This window comes from Neofelis nebulosa (assembly GCF_028018385.1).
Source record: "Neofelis nebulosa isolate mNeoNeb1 chromosome Y unlocalized genomic scaffold, mNeoNeb1.pri SUPER_Y_unloc_1, whole genome shotgun sequence".
NCBI classification, from domain to species: Eukaryota; Metazoa; Chordata; class Mammalia; order Carnivora; family Felidae; genus Neofelis; species Neofelis nebulosa.
This window is the reverse complement of record NW_026691917.1, coordinates 461,956-482,604: the sequence shown is the minus strand read 5'-3', so window position 1 is coordinate 482,604 and position 20,649 is coordinate 461,956. Positions and strand designations below refer to the sequence as shown.

At 38.5% G+C, this 20,649-nt stretch overlaps 1 protein-coding gene across 5 annotated transcripts in view; it reads left to right on the top strand.

Moving 5' to 3' along the window:
- LOC131503577 (probable ubiquitin carboxyl-terminal hydrolase FAF-X) overlaps positions 1 to 20,649 on the top strand; it is a 183,853-nt gene that overhangs the window by 98,369 nt on the left and 64,835 nt on the right. For all 5 annotated transcript variants that reach the window (XM_058715034.1, XM_058715033.1, XM_058715030.1 and 2 more), the window contains 5 exons: positions 6,105 to 6,235; positions 6,362 to 6,640; positions 9,539 to 9,664; positions 16,869 to 16,994; positions 17,218 to 17,387. In XM_058715034.1, coding sequence (XP_058571017.1) covers positions 6,105 to 6,235; positions 6,362 to 6,640; positions 9,539 to 9,664; positions 16,869 to 16,994; positions 17,218 to 17,387 — 832 coding nt within the window. The remainder of the gene's footprint in view (positions 1 to 6,104; positions 6,236 to 6,361; positions 6,641 to 9,538; positions 9,665 to 16,868; positions 16,995 to 17,217; positions 17,388 to 20,649) is intronic.

Genomic DNA, 20,649 nt, shown 5'->3' with positions numbered 1-20,649 from the left:
CAAAAATAACTCAAATTTATTTATTGAATTGCTTTTGCATTCACTTACTGCAGTACTTTTGTATTATTATTTTGGTAAAATATAAATAATTAAAAATTTGCCACTGTAGCCATTTCAAAGTAACATTAATTATATGCACAGAGTTCTTTGTATCCTTATGCCATATCACCACTGTTTCCAGTGCCTTGTTTTTTAATTGGCTGTGTGGTTTACAGTGCTCTCAACCCTTAAGGAGACTTCCTTGTAAAAGACATTTATTTTCTCTGAACACATTTCTGTTGCTCCTGCACTCAAGAGACCTCATCAGAGTTAAATGTCATTTATATCTTGGCCAGTAGATGAAGTTTTTTTGAGCTCTGCAATCAGCCATTTCCTGAGCCCCAACTACTTTTAGAGTAAAATGGTATTTAGAAGCTAAGATATGGATGCTAAGTATTGATTGCCTTAGATGTGTACGTATATGTACTTATACACATGAGTTAACAATAGTGCCTCCAATTGCAGTCTAATCTACATTCTTCCTTATGCTTTCTTCTTGTCAGTACTTTAGATTTACTTACCTGACAGTGACAAACCTGGTTTGATACTACGTTTGATACATGTGCTTATGTAATTAATCCTGTAATGCACCAGTCCCTTGCTTTACTACCACCCTTTTCCATATACTGGAACTTACTTAGCCTGCTCTCCAGTTCTAGAGGCCAGGCTGTTCTTCCACATAAAATTTAAACAGAGCACTATAAGAAACCATAATTGGTATCTTTGGAGATAACCTGTACAATTCTGGCAGGTATCTTTGCATACTAGATCCTGTTGGGGTATATATATATATTAAATGTTTTAGAAAAGAAAAAAAAGAAGAGATACTACCAAGACAGCTTTGAGATAAGGCTGGCAAAAATAACTTCCAACATTCAGTTGGAAGAAGCGGTATGAAATAAAAAAGATTTCCAAAAAGTGGACATAAACAAGGAAATGGAGCCTACTTAGACGGCTGAAGCATGGCAAAACCTGTGAATAGTTTTTACTTTAATTGTTGTTCTTTTTTTTATCATTTTATTTTAACATTGATGTATAGTTGACATATAATGTTACCTTAGTTTCAGGTATACAAGGAAGGGATTCAGCAAAACTGTACATTATGCTGTCCTCATCAAAAGTAGTTACCATCTGTCATTGTACAACAGTATTTCGGTCCTGTTGACTATATTTCTTATGCTGTACCTTTCATTCCTGTGATTTAACCTGTTTCTGTCACTTCCTGTCACTCATTTTGCCCATTTTATCTGCCCCCCCCCCTCAGTTTATTCTGGTGTCTTTTTTATTCTAGCCATTCTGACTTGTGTTAAGGTTCTGATTTCCCTGATAATGTTGAGCATCTTTTAATATGTCATATTATACTAATACACATATTATACATATATTCTCCTTTTTGGCAGTTGAATATGAGCTTACTGGTGTTACAGAAATATGTTCTTGTAGGACAGACTATACTCATTTTTCTTATGCTATAATTGGTAGTGAGTTTTTTTTTTTCTCCTCTTTACTGCATTGTCTTATTCTTTTTTTCTAGTTAGACGGTAGTTTTATTGCTTTAGTGCATACACAAATTTATGCAACGAGGGCAGAGACTGTGGATGACTTGTATTTCCAATAGATAAGGACGACTCATTTGGTCTTACAGTGTTAAGCCAACTGGTGATTACAGCAGTTCTCAGTCAGAATCCATTGGCATTTAGCATCTTTCCTGTCTGTTCCTCTCAAGATGCTTTCAAACAGCAGTACCTTTCTTAAATAACAGAGATCCTCAGAAAGATCAGGAGCAAGTCCTTTCAACTTAAGTATTTTCAGGATTTTATTGCCTGCTCACAAAACGTGCAACACCATGGGAGTCTTATAGGGAGAGACTGAGGCAGTCAGGCCCTTCTTAGCCAATTTGTACATCAGTTCCTTCATATTAGCAGCCATCAAGTTCAACTTCAGCCACTGGGTATGTACATGTGACCCATGATGGCATTGGCAGGCAGAGAAACAAAATGTCTTCTTTTTCAATTAAAAATCATTTGTTGGGGCACCTGAGTGGCTCTGTCGGTTTAAGCACCCGACTTCCAGCTCAGGTGCTGATCTCTCAATTCGTGAGCTCGAGCCCTGCCTCGGGCTCTGTGCTGACAGCTCAGAGCCTGGAGCCTGCTTCAGATTCAGTCTCCCTCTCTCTCTGCCCCTCCCCCACTGGCACTCTCTCTCTCAAAAATAAACGTTTAAAAAAAATTTTTTTTTAATTATTTAAAATTTTTTTTAAATCATTTGTAGTGGGGGACAGGGGCTGCATGGCTTTGCCACTTGATCACTGGACTTCTGATTTCAGCTTAGGTCATGACCTCACAGTCGTGAGATTGAGCACCATGTTGGACTCTGCACTGATGGTGCAGAGATTCTCAACTTGGGATTCTCTCTCTCCCAGTCCCTTCATCTGTCTGTCTCTCAAAATAGACTTTAAAAAATCTTTTTTTTTTCTTTCTTTCTTTTTTTTTTTTAATTTTTTTTTTTCAACATTTTTTATTTATTTTTGGGACAGAGAGAGACAGAGCATGAATGGGGGAGGGGGGAGGGGCAGAGAGAGAGGGAGACACAGAATCGGAAACAGGCTCCAGGCTCCGAGCCATCAGCCCAGAGCCTGACGCGGGGCTCGAACTCACGGACCGCGAGATCGTGACCTGGCTGAAGTCGGACGCTTAACCGACTGCGCCACCCAGGCGCCCCTCTTTTTTTTTTTTTTTTTTTTTTTTTCTTAATTAAACCCACTCCTTTTCTTTGTTTGTATTTTAATTTTTATTATTTTTGAGAGAGAGACAGCGTGAACAGGGGAGGAACAGAATCTGAAGCAGGCTCCAGGCTCCGAGTTGTCAGCACAGAGCCTGATGCAGGCCTCAAACCCACTAACTGCGAGATAATGACCTGAGCTGAAGTCAGATGCTCAGCCAACCCAGGCATCCCTGTTTTAAGTAGGTTTCGCACCCAGTGCAGAGCCCAACAAGGGCCTCAGACTCACAGCTGTGAGATCAAGACATGAGCCGAGATCAAGAGTTCAACAGCTCACCTGACTAAGCCACCTAGGTGCCCCCAAAACCCACTCTTTATATTGTAAGATTTTTTTTTTTTAATGTTCATTTTTGAGAGAGCAAGACAAAATGTGAGCAGGGAAAGATCAGGGAGAGGGAGACACAGAATCCAAAGCAGGCTCCAGGCTCTGAGCTGTTAGCACAGAGCCCAATGTGGGACTTGAACTCATGAAATGTGAGATCATGACCTGAAACAAAGTCGAATGCTTAACCAACTGAGCCACCCAGGCGCCCCTATGTTCTAGGAATTTTAAAACTACATAAAATGATAAAAAGAACTTCCAAACACTGTTCACAATTCAATAATTGTTAACATTATGGTACATTTGCTGTATTAGTCTTCCTTCATGTAATTTTCTAACTTAAGAGAAAGGGGTATAGCACCTATGCTTTTTTTGTTTATTATTTATTTTTTGAGAGAGAAAGCACAAGTGGAGGAGGGGCAGAGAGAGAGAGCGAGAGAGAGAATATCCCAAGCAGGCTCCATGCTGTCAGTGCGGAGCCAATTGCGTGACTCACACTCATGGACTGTGAGATCATTACCTGAGGTGAAAAGTTGAGACCACTTGTTTTGCAGACTACATCTCAGTTTGGACTTCTGTATGCTTTTTTATAATCTGCACTTTACAAAATATACAAAATTTACAAAATATTTACTATGCAAAATACATACATAAAACTGGCCATCTTGGGGCGCCTGGGTGGCGCAGTCGGTTAAGCGTCCGACTTCAGCCAGGTCACGATCTCGCGGTCCGTGAGTTCGAGCCCCGCGTCAGGCTCTGGGCTGATGGCTCAGAGCCTGGAGCCTGTTTCCGATTCTGTGTCTCCCTCTCTCTCTGCCCCTCCCCCGTTCATGCTCTGTTTCTCTCTGTCCCAAAAATAAATAAAAAACGTTGAAAAAAAAAATTAAAAAAAAAAAAAACTGGCCATCTTGATGTGTTAAGTGGTGTTAACTGTATGCACAGTTGTGCAGCCAATTCCAGAACATTTTCATCTAGAAAAACTGAAACTCTGTATCCATTGAACAGTAACTATCCATTTTACCTTCTCTTCCCAACTACATTCTACTTTGTTTATTTGAATGTGACTCTTCTATATACCCCATAAAAGTGGATTCATACAGTATTTGTCTTAATGCGACTAGCCTACTTCACTTAGTGTAAAGATATGTTCTTCCATGTTCTAGTGTTGTCAGAATTGAATTTCTTTTCTTTTTAAGACTAAATGTATATTTCAGTGTATGGAAATCACAGTTTTGTCATCCATTTTCTCTGTCAGCAAATGCTTAAGTTTTGTACAGTTTTTTGGCTGTTGTGAATAGTACTGCTGTGAACATTTCAGTACTAGTTTTGGTGTGAACTTTGTGTGTGTGTGTGTGTGTGTGTGTGTGTGTGTGTGTGTGTGTGTATGTGTATGTATCTGGGAGAAAAGTTGCTGGATGAGGAAGTAACTCCATGTTTAACGTAATGGGGAACTGCCAAACTGTTTTCCAAAGTTGGTACACCACTCCTAATTCCACAAGTATAAGGGTCCCAGTTTTTCCACATTTCATTGATAATCTATTACTGTTTTTCCATTTCATCTTGCTAAGTTGTATTAAAGGGGCATTTCAATGAGGCTTTCATATGCATTTCTTTGATAGTTAATGATTGTTTCTTCATGGGCTTACCAGCCATATGCACGTCTTTGGAAAAATGTCTATTTACAGCTTTTGCTTAGTTTTTAATTGTGTTGTTTGTCTTTCTATTGTTTTTTAAGTTTATTTTGAGAGCAAGAAAGAGCAAGATCAAGCACAAGCATGGGAGGGGCATATAGCAGGGGATGGGGGAGAAGAGAAAGAGAATCCCAAGCAGACTCCATGCTGTCAGTGTGGAGTCCTACATGGGGCCCAAACCCGCAAACTGTGAGATCATGATCTGAGCTGAAACCAAGAGTCAGAGGTGTAACTGACCGAGCCGCCCAGGTGTCCCTCTCTTTCTGTTATTGAATTGTAAGTGTTCTTGGTACATTCAAATAGATGTCCTTTATCAGATATATAGTATATAAATATTCTTCCCGTTTTGTCCCATTTTCTCTTTTATTTCCAAATCGTTTACTTTTATTCACAGAAGATTAATTTTGATGTAGTCCAGTTAATGTTTTTCCTCTTGTCACTTGTGCTTTTGGCACCATACATAAGAAATCATTGGGGCGCCTGGGTGGCGCAGTCGGTTAAGCGTCCGACTTCAGCCAGGTCACGATCTCGCGGTCCGTGAGTTCGAGCCCCGCGTCAGGCTCTGGGCTGATGGCTCGGAGCCTGGAGCCTGTTTCCGATTCTGTGTCTCCCTCTCTCTCTGCCCCTCCCCGTTCATGCTCTGTCTCTCTCTGTCCCAAAAATAAATAAAAAACGTTGAAAAAAAAATTTAAAAAAAAAAAAAAAAAAAAAGAAATCATTGTGTAGTCTCAGATCATGAATATCTACTGCTATGTTTTCTTTTAAGTGGGGATACTCTGGTTAACATCATGTATCTTTTTTTTTTTTAAGTCTCTGTTGATAATATGACAACAATGCAAAGGGTTTGCACTGTCTGTACATCAGGAAAGTTTTCTCTGTTGTCTTAAATTGTGACTTAATTTTAAAAACAAACCGTTCTTCATGTGAGGCAAATAATTAAGCAGTTGGTGGGAGGAGATTGTGTTTTAAGGAGAATAATTCCTTTTGAGTGTTTGGGGGTTTCTTCTGTCTCCAGTGGGTGTGGGAGGACATGTTGATTTGCCGTCTCTGAATAGGAAATTGCTCCTTTCATATTTTGGGTTGACAAAGAACTGTGGTTGATTATTAATCAGTCCAGGTCTGATTATATCTTAACGTTTGATCTTATAGGTCAGCTTTGCTAATATTTATTGATGGTGTTTTATAATTAAGATAATATGCTCTTCAGTATATTAAATGTCAAATGTTAAGAACATGTGATACATTTTACTTTAGTCTGTGTTTTTTTGCAGATAGCACAACAGTAGAAAAATTAAAAGCTGTTTGTTTGGACTATGTAAAACTTGGAGAAAATAACCTTGGATCATCTCTTGATTCACTTTTCCTTGGTCCTTCTGCCTCCCGAGTGCTATATCTAACAGAGGTTTGTTTTATTTTTCAGAATGTGATTTTCATATCATATGGTAATGGAAATAACATGCATTAAGATTATAATCTTTGGAAATTTTAACATCTTTTAATACAGCCCCCTCTTATTTTTTTTCCCCAGGTAGTTTATGCCCTGTTGATGCCTGCTGGTGTACATTTGGCAGATGATTCCTCTGACTTTCAGTTTCACTTTTTAAAAAGTGGTGGCTTACCCCTTGTACTGAGTATGTTAACAAGAAATAACTTCCTGCCAAATACAGATATAGAAACTCGAAGGGGTGCTTACATCAATGGTCTTAAGATAGCCAAACTATTGTTAACTGCCATAGGCTATGGCCATGTTCGAGCTGTAGCAGAAGCTTGTCAGCCAGTTGTAGAGGGTGCAGATCCTGTAACACCGGTAATAAAACTTTAAAAATCTTTAATAAGTTTTATGGTGGATGTTTAATTTTTAAAGCTAAACTGAATGATTAAGTACAGAATGCAAGTTCAATTGAATCTATTAAGTTATATTTGTATTGTAAATGTAAATACTCTCTGGTGATTATACTGATGTCACTAATCCTTAAGTCCCTTTTGAGTGTCAGTTGTTTAGGTCTCAGAAACTTCACCTGAGCCTTTATTAACTGATACCTGAAAAATATAACGATATATAAAGGTAGAAAAGAAAAGATCTAATTGGCATATTGCCCACCTCTTCTTCCAGTGTGGCCATTGTAACAACCATTATTGACAAAAACTCTTCTCTCCTGTGGTATCATCCTGATACACTGAGATTTGATGCAAATGGGGTTGAATGGGGGCATTTACTTCACACCGGATTTTAGTTCATCAGTGATGGTTACTTATGATTGTTTTATTAAACACCAGCTAAAGATAAAAATGGGTTAGGGATATAGATTTTCTTTATAAATATGTTGGTTCTTCATCACAGAAATTTGAATTACTACACATTTGATACTTACACATCCCCTTAATAACATGAGCTGAGTTAATAGTATTATGGATATTACTTCAAAGAAGACTCATATAATAAAATATAATGTCTGAGATTTTTCTCTAACATATTTCTGGAGGTGTGGTCAGAACTAGACTTTTGTTTTTAATTATTTTTAATTTTTTATTTACTTACTTTTGAGAGAGAGAGTGGGAAGGGGCAGAGAGAGAGAATCCCAAGCAGTTTCTGCACTGTCAGCTCAGAACTCCATGTGGGTCTTGAACTCCTTAACTGTGAGAGCATGACCTGAGCCAAAACCAGAAGCCGGATGCTTAACCAACTCAGCCACCAAGGCACCCCTATATTCTTTCACTTTTATATAATTTTGCAATTTTCTGCATATAAATGGATGAAAAGAAAAATGGTGGCTGTGTACAAGAAAATTTTAAAAAGAAAATTACAATAACTTTACTCCAAGTGTGATGCTTTATTTGTGGGTTCTGTACATATTCATATATGTACAGAGAGGGAGGTTTTTGTCGTGATCCTTTCCATACTAGCTTAATGAAGTACATGGGAAGCAATGTTATGTATCTCTTTATACCTTTAATATTTACTGTTTAGAAAATGTGCGATTAAAATACCAAGGTGTACTTAATACTGTCCAGTTGCAGGTTGCTCACATTCTAATAAGGTACCAAATACAAAATTCATTTTAAAAATATGTTTATTATAGGGGTGCCTGGGTGCCTTAGTTGGTTACGCATCCCACTTCAGCTCAGATCATGATCTTATTCATGGGTTCTAGCCCTGCATTGAGCTCTGTGCTGAGAGCTTGGAGCCTGAAGCCTGCTTCATGAATTCTGTGTCTCCCTCTCTCTCTGACCTTCCCCTTCTCATACTGTTTCTCAAAAATAAATAAAATCATTTAAAAAATTAAAAGTTTTCATTGTATAATTACCAATAATATAAAGAAGAGGGTTATAATTTGAGAACTAGAATAACTATTGAATAAAATTAATTCTAGGAATTTTTCCTTTTAGATTTAAGAGCTTGTATATACTGTTGAGTAAAATTTTGTGACCTTTCTTTTTTTATTTTTCCTTGTTTTAACTTCTTTTTCCATGAAGCATTTGAGGCCTTTTTTTTTTTTTTTTTTTTTTTAATTTATGTTTGAAGGAGAGAGAGACAGAGTGTGAGTGGGGAAGAAGCAGAGAGAGAGGGAGGCACAGAATCTGAAGCACGCTCCAGGCTCCAAGCTATCAGCACAGAGCCCGACACAGGGCTCAAGCTCACAAACCGTGAGATCATGATGTGAGCCGAAGTCAGACGCCTAACCCAACTGAGCCACCCAGGCGCTCCTGAGGCCTTTTTTTTTTTAATAGAAAAATATTTAATTCCAAAGGTAGCATAGGGAGAAAAAGTTATTATTATCCTGAAGAATATACCTAATCTTAATTACAGTTTATTGGGTTGAATTGGAAATTAATACCAATGCTGACCTTAATAAGAATAGTTGCAGCATAAGAAAAGTGCAACAAGATTCTACTGACGTAAAAAATAAAATCTAATTGGTTGTTAAAATTGAATTAGCATTTTTTTAAGGACAGTTTTTTAAGTTTATTTTGACAGAGCACAAGCAGAGGAGGGGCAGAGAGAGAGTACAGAAGACTGAAGGGGAAATAATTGAGTGGTTATAAATTTAAAAGTTAGAAAAAAATTGAAGGTGTATTTATGTAGTTTGAAGGTGTATTTATTCATTTCTCTCAATGTTATCTTGACAGGAATAGCCAGAAGGGTGGGAAAAGGTTTTACCTGGAAATTTGTAAAAGATTACTTAAAGCCATGTCATTTATCTTCTGCAATTAAAAGTGAACTCTGGGGCTCCTGGGTGGTTCAGTCAGATAAGTTTCCAATTCTTGATTTCAATTCAAGTCATGATCTCACAGTTGTGAGAGACCCACATTGGGCTCTGTGCTGAACATGGAGACTACTTATGATCTCTCTCTCTCTCCCTCATTCTCACTCCCCACCACTCTCTCTGTCTCTGTCTCTCTCCCTCTCTTTCTCAAGAAAAGAAAGATAGTGAGTTCGGGTGTAGAAACAATGTTCATCTAAGAGTGGAGTTTACAGTAGAGTATTGTCACTCCTAAAGGTAACTAAGAGAAGTCTACCGTGTTGGCAATCTGAAATGCTTTTTATGAAGATCACTGAAAATCGTACAGTGGATAAGTGGAAGGATTACATTCTAAGAGAGGTGATAAATGAATAGCAGAGAGTTAGGTTTTTGTTACGTGCAGATTTTTGAAACTGTGCTTACGTATAAGATTTTTCTCCAAGTAAAAATGTTAATGTTTACAGATCAACCAAGTAACTCATGATCAAGCAGTGGTGCTACAGAATGCTCTTCAGATTATTCCTAATCCATCATCTGAGTGCATGCTTAGAAATGTATCTATACGTCTTGCCCAACAAATATCTGCTGAGGTTAGTATCAGATTTTGAAAGCTCTAGGGTTTTGAATGGTTTATTTTTTTTTCAATATATGAAATTTATTGTCAAATTGGTTTCCGTACAACACCCAGGGCTAATCCCAAAAGGTGCTCTCCTCAATACCCATCACCCACCCTCCCCTCCCTCCCACCCCCCATCAGCCCTCAGTTTGTTCTCAGTTTTTAAGAGTCTCTTATGCTTTGGCTCTCTCCCACTCTAACATCTTTTTTTTTTTCTTCCCCTCCGCCGTGGGTTTCTGTTAAGTTTCTCAGGATCCACATAAGAGTGAAACCATATGGTATCTGTCTTTCTCTGTATGGCTTATTCACTTAGCATCACACTCTCCAGTTCCATCCACGTTGCTACAAAGGGCTGTATTTCATTCTTTCTCATTACCAAGTAATACTCCATTGTGTATATAAACCACAGTTTCTTTATCCATTCATCAGTTGATGGACCTTTAGGCTCTTTCCATAATTTGGCTACTGTTGAGAGTGCTGCTATAAAAATTGGGGTACAAGTGCCCCTATGCATCAGTACTTCTGTACCCCTTGGGTAAATTCTTAGCAGTGCTAATTGCTGGGTCATAGGGTAGGTCTATTTTTAATTTTTTGAGGAACCTCCACACTGTTTTCCAGAGTGACTGCACCAATTTGCATTCCCACCAACAGTGCAAGAGGGTTCCCGTTTCTCCACATCCTCTCCAGGATCAGTAGTCTCCTGATTTGTTCATTTTGGCCACTCTGACTGGCGTGAGGTGATATCTGAGTGTGGTTTTGATTTGTATTTACCTGATGATGCCTGTTGGCCATCTGGATGTCTTCTTTAGAGAAGTGTCTATTCATGTTTTCTGCCCATTTCTTCACTGGATTATTTGTTTTTCAGGTGTGGAGTTTGGTGAGTTACTTATCGATTTTGGATACTAGCCCTTTGTCCGATACGTCATTTGCAAATATCTTTTCCCATTCCGTTGGTTGCCTTTTAGTTTTATTGGTTGTTTCCTTTGCTGTGCAGAAGCTTTTTATCTTCATAAGGTCCCAGTAGTTCATTTTTGCTTTTAATTCCCTTGCCTTTGAGGATGTGTCAATAAGAAATTGCTACGGCAGAGGTCAAAGAGGTCTTTTCCTGCTTTCTCCTCTAAGGTTTTGATGGTTTCCTGTCTCACATTCTCCATTTTGAGTTTATTTTTGTGAATGGTGTGAGAAAGTAGTCTAGTTTCAATCTTCTGCATGTTGCTGTCCAGTTCTCCCAGCACCATTTGTTAAAGAGACTGTCTTTTATCCATTGGGTATTCCTTCCTGCTTTGTCAAAGATGAGTTGGCCATACGTTTGTGGGTCTAGTTCTGGGGTTTCTATTCTATTCCATTGGTCTATTTGTCTGTTTTTGTGCCAGTACCATGCTGTCTTGATGACTACAGCTTTGTAGTAGAGGCTAAAGTCTGGGATTGTGATGCCTCCTGCTTTGGTCTTCTTCAAAATTATTTTGGCTATTCGGGGCCTTTTGTGGTTCCATATGAATTTTAGGATTGCTTGTCCTCGCTTCAAGAAAAATGCTGGTGTAATTTTGATTGGGATTGCATTGAATGTGTAGATAGCTTTGGGTAGTATTGACATTTTGACAATATTTATTATTCCAGTCCATGAGCACAGAATGTTTTTCCATTTCTTTATAACTCCTTCAGTTTCCTTCATAAATTTTCTATAGTTTTCAGCATACAGATCTTTTACATCTTTGGTTAGGTTTATTCCTAGGTATTTTATGCTTCTTGGTGCAGTTGTGAATAGGATCAGTTTCTTTATTTGTCTTTCTGTTGCTTCATTATTAGTGTATAAGAATGCAACTGATTTCTGTACATTGATTTTGTATCCTGCAGCTTTCTAAATTCATGTATCAGTTCTAGCAGACTTTTGGTGGAGTCTGTCGGATTTTCTATGTATAATATCATGTCATCTGCAAAAAGTGAAAGCTTAACTTCATCTTTGCCAATTTTGATGCCTTTGATTTCCTTTTGTTTTCTGATTGGTGATGCTAGAACTTCCAACACTATGTTAAACAACAGCGATGAGAGTGGACATCCCTGTCGTGTTCCTGATCTCAGGGGAAAAGTTCTGTTTTTCCCCGTTGAGGATGATGTTAGCTGTGGGCTTTTCATAAATGGCTTTTATGATCTTTAAGTATGTTCCTTCTATCCTGACTTTCTCAAGGGTTTTTATTAAGAAAGGTTGCTGAATTTTGTCAGAGGCCTTTTCTGCATCGATTGACAGGATCATATGGTTCTTCTCTTTTCTTTTATTAATGTGATGTATCATGTTGATTGATTTGCAAATATTGAACCAGCCCTGCATCCCAGGAATGAATCCCACTTGATCATGGTGAATAATTATTTTTATATGCTGTTGAATTTGATTTGCTAGTACCTTACTGAGAATTTTTGCATCCATATTCCTCAGGGATATTAGCGTGTAGTTCTCTTTTTTTACTGGGTCTCTGTCTGGTTTAGGAATCAAAGTAATACTGGCTTCATAGAATGAGTCTGGAAGTTTTCCTTCCGTTTCTATTTTTTGGAATAGCTTGAGAAGGATAGGTATTATCTCTGCTTTAAACGTCTGGTAGAACTCCCCTGGGAAGCCATCTGGTCCTGGACTCTTATTTGTTGGGAGATTTTTGATGACTGATTCAATTTCTTCACTGACCATGTGTCTGTTCAAGCTTTCTATTTCCTTCTAATTGAGTTTTGGAAGTGTGCGGGTGTTTACGAATTTGTCCATTTCTTCCAGGTTGTCCAGTTGGCATATAAGTTTTCATAGTATTTCCTGATAATTGCTTGTGTTTCTGAGGGATTGGTTGTAATAATTCCATTTTCATTCATGATTTTATCTATTTGGGTCCTCTCTCTTTTCTTTTTGAGTAGCCTGGCTAGAGGTTTATCAATTTTGTTTATTTTTTCAAAAAACCAACTCTTAGTTTCATTGATCTACTGTATAGATTTTTTAGATTCTATATTGTTTATTTCTGCTCTGATCTTTATTATTTCTCTTCTGCTGGATTTGGGCTATCTTTGCTGTTCTGCTTCTGTTTCTTTTAGGTGTGCTGTTAGATTTTGTATTTGGGATTTTTCTTGTTTCTTGAGATAGGGCTGGATTGCAGCGTGTTTTCCTCTCAGGACTGCCTTCGCTGCATCCCAAAGCGTTTGGATTGTTGTATTTTCATTTTCATTTGTTTCCATATATTTTTAAATTTCTTCTCTAATTGCCTGGTTGACCCATTCATTCTTTAGTACGGTGTTCTTTAACCTCCATGCTTTTGGAAGTTTTCCAGACTTTTTTCCTGTGGTTGATTTCAAGCTTCTTAGCATTGTGGTCTGAAAGTGTGCATGGTATGATCTCAATTCTTGTATACTTATGAAGGGCTGTTTTGTGACCCAGTATGTGATCTATCTTGGAGAATGTTCCATGTGCACTCGAGAAGAAAGTATATTCTGTTGCTTTGGGATGCAGAGTTTTAAATATATCTGTCAAGTCCATCTGATTCAATGTATCATTCAGGGCCCTTGTTTCTTTAATGACCGTGTGTCTAGATGATCTGTCCATTTCTGTAAGTGGAGTGTTAAAGTCCCCTGCAGTTACCACATTCTTATCAATAAGGTTGCTTATGTTTGTGAGTTATTGTTTTATTTATTTTTTTTTAATTTTTTTTTTCAACGTTTATTTATTTTTGGGACAGAGAGAGACAGAGCATGAACGGGGGAGGGACAGAGAGAGAGGGAGACACAGAATCGGAAACAGGCTCCAGGCTCTGAGCCATCAGCCCGGAGCCTGACGCGGGGCTCGAACTCACGGACCGTGAGATCGTGACCTGGCTGAAGTCGGACGCTTAACCGACTGCGCCACCCAGGCGCCCCTGTGAGTTATTGTTTTAAATATTTGGGGGCTCCCGTATTCGGTGCATAGACATTTATAATTGTTAGCTCTTCCTGATGGATAGACCCTGTGATGATTATATAATGCCCTTCTTCATCTCTTGTTACATCCTTTAATTTAAAATCTCGTTTGTGGGGCGCCTGGGTGGCGCAGTCGGTTAAGCGTCCGACTTCAGCCAGGTCACGATCTCGCGGTCCGTGAGTTCGAGCCCCGCGTCAGGCTCTGGGCTGATGGCTCGGAGCCTGGAGCCTGTTTCCGATTCTGTGTCTCCCTCTCTCTCTGCCCCTCCCCCGTTCATGCTCTGTCTCTCTCTGTCCCAAAAATAAATTTAAAACGTTGAAAAAAAAAAATTTAAAAAAAAAATAAAAAAAAAAAAATAAAATCTCGTTTGTCTGATAGAAGTATGGCTACTCCAGCTTTCTTTTGGCTTCCGGTAGCATGATAAATAGTTCTCCATCCCCTCACTTTCAATCTGAAGGTGTCCTCAGGTCTAAAATGAGTCTCTTGTAGACAGCAAATAGATGGGTCTTGTTTTTTATCCATTCTGATACTCTATGTCTTTTGGTTAGCACATTTAGTCCATTTACATTCAGTGTTATTATAGAAAGATATGGGTTTAGACTCATTGTGATGTCCGTAGGTTTCATGCTTGTAGCAATGTCTCTGGTACTTTGTTTCACAGGATCCCCCTTAGGATCTCTTGTAGGGCTGGTTTAGTGGTGACGAATTCCTTCAGTTTTTGTTTGTTTGGGAAGACCTTTATCTCTCCTTCTATTCTAAATGACAGACTTGCTGGATAAAGGATTCTAGGCTGCATATTTTTTCTGTCATCACATTGAAGATTTCCTGCCATTCCTTTCTGGCCTGCCAACTTTCAGTAGAGAGATCCGTCACGAGTCTTATTGGTCTCCCTTTATATGTTAGAGCACATTTATCCCTAGCTGTTTTTAGAATTTTCTCTTTATCCTTGTATTTTGCCAGTTTCACTATGATAGGTTGTGCAGAAGATCGATTCAAGTTACATCTGAAGGGAGTTCTTTGTGCCTCTTGGATTTCAATGCCTTTTTCCTTCCCAGATCAGGGAAGTTCTCAGCTACTATTTCTTCAAGTACACCTTGAGCACCTTTCCCTCTCTCTTCCTCCTCTGGAATACCAATTATGCATAGATTATTTCTCTTTAGTGCATCACTTAGTTCTCTAATTTTCCCCTCATACTCCTGGATTTTTTTATCTCTCTTTTTCTCAGCTTCTTCTTTTTCCATAATTTTATCTTCCAGTTCACCTATTTTCTCCTCTGCCTCTTCAGTCCAAGCTGTGGTCCTCTCCATTTTATTTTGCAGCTCATTAATGGCATTTTTTACCTCCTCCTCGATGTTCCTTAGTCCCTTGATCTCTGTAGCAATAGATTCTCTGCTGTCCTTTATACTGTTTTCAAGCCCAGCGATTACTTTCATGACTGTTACTCTAAATTCACTTTCTGTTATGTTGTTTAAATCGCTTTTAATCAGTTCGTTAGCTGTCGCTATTTCTTGGAGATTCTTTTGAGGGGAATTCTTTCGTTGTCACTTTGGATAGTCCCTGGAGTGGTGCTGAACTGCAGGGCACTTCCCCTGTGCTGTCTTGAATAACTTGCGTTGGTGGGCGCGGCTGCAGTCAGACCCCATGTCTGCCCCCAGCCCACCGCAGGGGCCCCAGTCAGACTGGTGTGTAACTTCTCTTCCCCTCTCCTAGGGGCAGGATTCACTGTGGTGTGGCATGGCCCTTCTGGGCTGCTTGCACGCTGCCAGGCTTGTGGTGCTGGGGATCTGGCGTATTAGCTGGGGTGGATCCGCAAGGTGCACAGGGATGGGAGGGGCAGGCTCAGCTCACTTTTCCTTCGGAGGTCCACTTCGGGAGAGGCTCTGCGGCACCTGGAGGGAGTCAGACCTGCCGCTGGAAGGATGGATCCACAGAAGCACAGCATTCAGTGTTTGAGCGGTGCAAGCAAGTTCCCTGGCAGGAACTGGTTCTCTTTGGGATTTTGGCTCGGGGGTGGGCGAGGGAGATGGCACTGGCGATCGAGCGCCTTTGTTCCCCACCAAGCTGAGCTCTGCCGTCCGGGGGCTCAACAACTCTCCCTCCCGTTGTCCTCCAGCCTTCCCGCTCTCTGAGCAGAGCTGTTAACTTATAACCTTCCAGTTGTTAAGTCCCACTTGCTGTCCAAACACACTCCGTCTGGCCCCTCTGCTTTTGCCAGCCAGACTCGGAGGCTCTGCTTGGCCAGCGGGCTGCCCCTCCACCCCAGCTCCCTCCTGCCAGTCCAGGTAGTGCACACCACCTCGCTGCCCTTCCTACCCTCTTCCGTGGCCTCTCGTCTGTGCTTGGCTCCGGAGACTCTGTTCTGCTAGTCTTCTGGCGGTTTTGTGGGTTATTTAGGCAGGTGTAGGTGGAATCTAAGTGACCAGCAGGACGCGGTGAGCCCAGCGTCCTCCTACGCCGCCATCTTCCCCCTTTGAATGGTTTATTTTTTATTATTCTTGACACAGTATCTACTTACTCATAAATAAATGAAGATTATCATAATTTAGGATTAAATACTGAGACTATAACCTCTTATTTTAGCGTAAGTTTCATGAAATTGTATTTAATGTTCTCTATTAATAATAGTACTTTAGAAAACACTTTTTAAAACATTTAAACACGTTACTTGAGGTATAATCTTTATACTGTATAAACTAGGTCAAAATAAAGCATATGGTGAGCATATGGTACAGTCAAGAAAATAGGCTTTTCATCAGCCCAGCAGTTTTCTACACTGACCTACAGGGAATCGCTGCTCTGCTTTTTGTCATTATAGAGTAGTTCTCGGTTTTTTAAATTTTGCACAAATGCGGTCATATTGTGTAGTATTGTGAAAAGTAACCAAGTCACACATGCTTTGGTAGGCTTATTTTTCCTTATCCATGTACACACATAGAAATTAATGGCTGGGTGATTTTGTTTTCCTGTGTTTAAAAATTCTTAAAAGTATGTAATGAGCCAGATTACATTTTAACCTAAGGCATACTTAGTCTGTAGCAGATAAACATGTTTTTGCTTCATCTGCATATATTTTATGACTTGAGGTGAAGAGGTAAAAAAATGGTACCAAGGCTACTTTTAGACACTAGGTAGTGTGTAGCATATTTGTGTTATTTACAGTCATTTATACTACTACTTGCACAAAGAGAAATATTTTGTTTTCTGATTATTTCACTTCATATTTTGTCAGCATTTTTAAGTATTCATTTTCTTTCAGGCTTCAAGGTATATGCCTGATACTTGTGTAATTAGAGCTATACAAAAAATCATCTGGGCATCAGGATGTGGGGCCTTAGAGCTGGTATTTAGCCCAAATGAAGAAATCACAAAAATGTATGAGATGGTAAGAATGATTACAAAACTGTGTTTCTTTTATGTTAATTGTGCACATAACTAAGTTTTCATCATCTCTGACATCTTTAAGACCAAGTCATTTGTACCTAATAGTTTAAAGTAAGCTTATTGCTATAATTAACGTAACAATGTATAATTTTATCTTGAAAGGAAAACACTTCAGTGTATCTTAAATTAATGAGTAATTTATTCTTGATTCCCTAACTTTACAGACATCCAGTGCAAGCAGTGAGCCAGAACTGGAGGATGAACAGGTTTGCTGTGAAGCATTGGAAGTGATGACATTATGTTTTGCTCTAATTCCGACAGCCTTGGATGCACTTAGTAAAGAAAAGGCCTGGCAGACATTTATCATTGACTTATTGTTGCACTGTCCCAGCAAGTAAGTGATTTTTTTTTTTATTCTAAAAGAAAGCTGACCTTATTCTTTTAAACAGAAATGAATTAGTTTTTATCATAATTTATCAGAAGTTAAATAAGGAAACTTTGGTTGTTTACTTAGCACTTTTATGTATAGGAAATATTTATTTCATGTTTCACTTAACCCCGGTGGACAGTTCAGTGACCTTTAGGCTTTTAAATAAAGTGGTGTGCAATTATCACCACTATCTCTTAAATTTTTTATCCCCCTAACAATTTGTTTTTAACTGATGATTCCCATTTTCCAAACCTCTAGCTCCTGGTTACTTCTGACCTACATACTGTCTCTGTGAACTGGCATCTTTTAAGTATCTCTCACATAACAGGAATCACAAAGTATTAGTCCTTTTGTGTTTGTATTGTTTCAATTAGCACGATGTTCTCAAAGTTCATCCATGTTGGAGCATGTTGCAGAATTTCCTTTTTAAAGCTGAATAATCCATTGTCTGTATATATGCCATGTTTTTACTTATACATTCATCAGTTGATGGATAATTGGGTTGTTTCTACCCATGGCTATTATAAATCAATAATGCTACTATGCTAATTGCTATGAACCTGGATATCTGTTGGGGTACACATGCTCAGTTCTTTTAAAAATGTACCTGAGAAATAGTTATGCTAGGTGAAATGGTAATTCTATGTTAAACTTCTTGAGGGTCCACAAAACTGAATTCCACAATGGTGCACTATTTTATATTGCCACCAGCAATGTACAGAGATTCCAGTTTCTCCATACCCTCTCCCATGCTTGTTATTAGTTAACTTTTTCAGAATAGTAGCCCTTCCAGTGGATGAGACAACATGGTGTTTTATCATGGTTTAGATTATTTCTGTAGCAAAGTTGAGATTTTTTCATGTGCCTATGTATATCTAGTGTGGAGAAATACTTTCCTACACTCATTTTTTTTTTTTTAATTTTTTTTTTCAACGTTTTTTATTCATTTTTGGGACAGAGAGAGACAGAGCATGAACGGGGGAGGGGCAGAGAGAGAGGGAGACACAGAATCAGAAACAGGCTCCAGGCTCCGAGCCATCAGCCCAGAGCCTGACACGGGGCTCGAACTCACGGAATGTGAGATCGTGACCTGGCTGAAGTCGGACGCTCAACCGACTGCGCCACCCAGGCGCCCCCTTACACTCATTTTTAAATTGGATTGTTCAGGGATGCCTAAGTGGCTCACTGTTAAGCATCCAACTTTGGCTCAGGTCATGATCTCGCATTCTGTGACTTCGAGCCCCATGTCAGTCTCTGTACTGACAGCCCAGAGCCTGGAACCTGCTTCAGATGCTGTGTAACCTACCCCTGCCTTGCTCACACATGTGCACTCTTTCATGAGCTCTCTCAAAAAAAATAGTAACATTAAAATTGTTTAAGTAAATAAATAATTTGGGTTGTTAATGTGAATTTTACATAGGTTCTCCCCATTCAGCTATAAGTACAGTTTGAATCTTGAGCAAGATTACATGAAATCTGTAGATCACTTTGAGTAGTATTAGTATCTTAGTAATATGAAGTCTTTCAGTACATCAACACATGTTGTATTTTATTTAGATCTTCCATTTTTTTCAACATCTCCTTGTACCTTCTTAGTTACGTTTATTTATTCCTGAATGTTTTATCCTTTTTGCTGTTTTTGTGGGTAGTACTGTTTTCTTAACTAATTTCTTGTTGTCTCTGGATATTCATTGCTTAGTGTATAGAAATGCAGGTAACTTTTATATATTGACTTCATAGTTTACAGTTTTGCTGAATTCAGTTTCTTGATGAATTCTTCAGTATTGTATTAATATATAACATTGTGTCATTTACAAATGGAAATAGTTTCACTTCCTCCTTCCCAATTTTGGTATGTTTCATTTGCCTTTTCTTTGCATATTTTGAGTAGAACTGGTGATAATGACATCCTTGTGTTGTCCTGATACAGAAAGATTTTAGTCTTTAGTCACTGGTTAGGAGGTTAACTCAAAGATTTTTGTGTATGATCTTCATCCTTTTGAGAAGTTTCCTTTTTATTCTTTGGTCGATAAATGAATTTATCATAAAAAGGTTGGAATTCAGTGAGGTTTTTTTTTTTCTGAATCCATTGAAATGGTAATAGGATTTTTCTCTTTATTTTATTTATGTGATGTATTAAAAAAATACTGATTTATGTATTAAATCTCTTGCATTACTGGAGTAAATCTCACTTGATCATTACATAGAATATTTTTAATACACTTACGAATTTGTTACTAATTTGTTGAGGATTTTATTTTTATTATGGTACAAATATATGACATTAAATTTTGTACTTTAAAGACCATATAGCTAATTAATATTAAATCTATTTATAGTATTGCATAATAGAGCTCTAGAATTTTTTCATCTTGCAATAGTGAAACATCATACCCACTAAATGCTAATATGTCCCCCAGCACATCACCACACTCTGCTTTGGCAAACACCTTTTTACTTTCTGTTTCGGTGATTTTTTAACTACTTTAGATACTTTGTATGATTGGAATCATGTTGTGTTTGTCTTTATGTCAATGGATTATTTGTTTAGTGTGTTATCCGGAGGTTTTTCCATGTCAAACCACTTGACAGGATTTCCCTCCTTTTTCAGGCTACATAAAATTGCACTGTATGTATTGTCACATATTTTTTATTCATTCGTCTGTTGATAAACATTTCTGTTGCTTCTGTCTCTTGGCTATGGTTAACAATTCTGTGATGAATTTGAATGTGCAAACATCTCTTCAGAGCCTACTGTTTGAATTATTCTGCCTGTATCCAGAAGTAGGATTACTGGGTTATAGTTAATTCCCTTTTTTTAATGTTTAATTATTTATTTTTGAGAGAGAGAGGGAGCAGGAAGCGTCCACACAGGGGAGGAGAGAGAGAGAGAGGGAGACAGAATCCAAAGTAGTCCGTGTAGAGCCCAACACAGGGCTCGAATTCACAGACTGTGAGATCATGACCTGAAACGTCAGACACTTTACTGCCAGTTAATTCTGTTTTTAATATTTTGAGGAATCTCAATACCGTTTTCGTAGTGAGAGCGGCTTTTTACATTTCCACCAAGATGGTGCAATTTTTCCAATTATTTCACAAGCTGTATGACACCTCTTATTTTGATAGTGGTCATCCTAATGGGTGCAGAGTGACATTTTGTTGTGTTTTGATTGACATTTCACTTTTGAGTTTCTTCTCATGCTAGTTGGCCTTTCTGGGAATATTT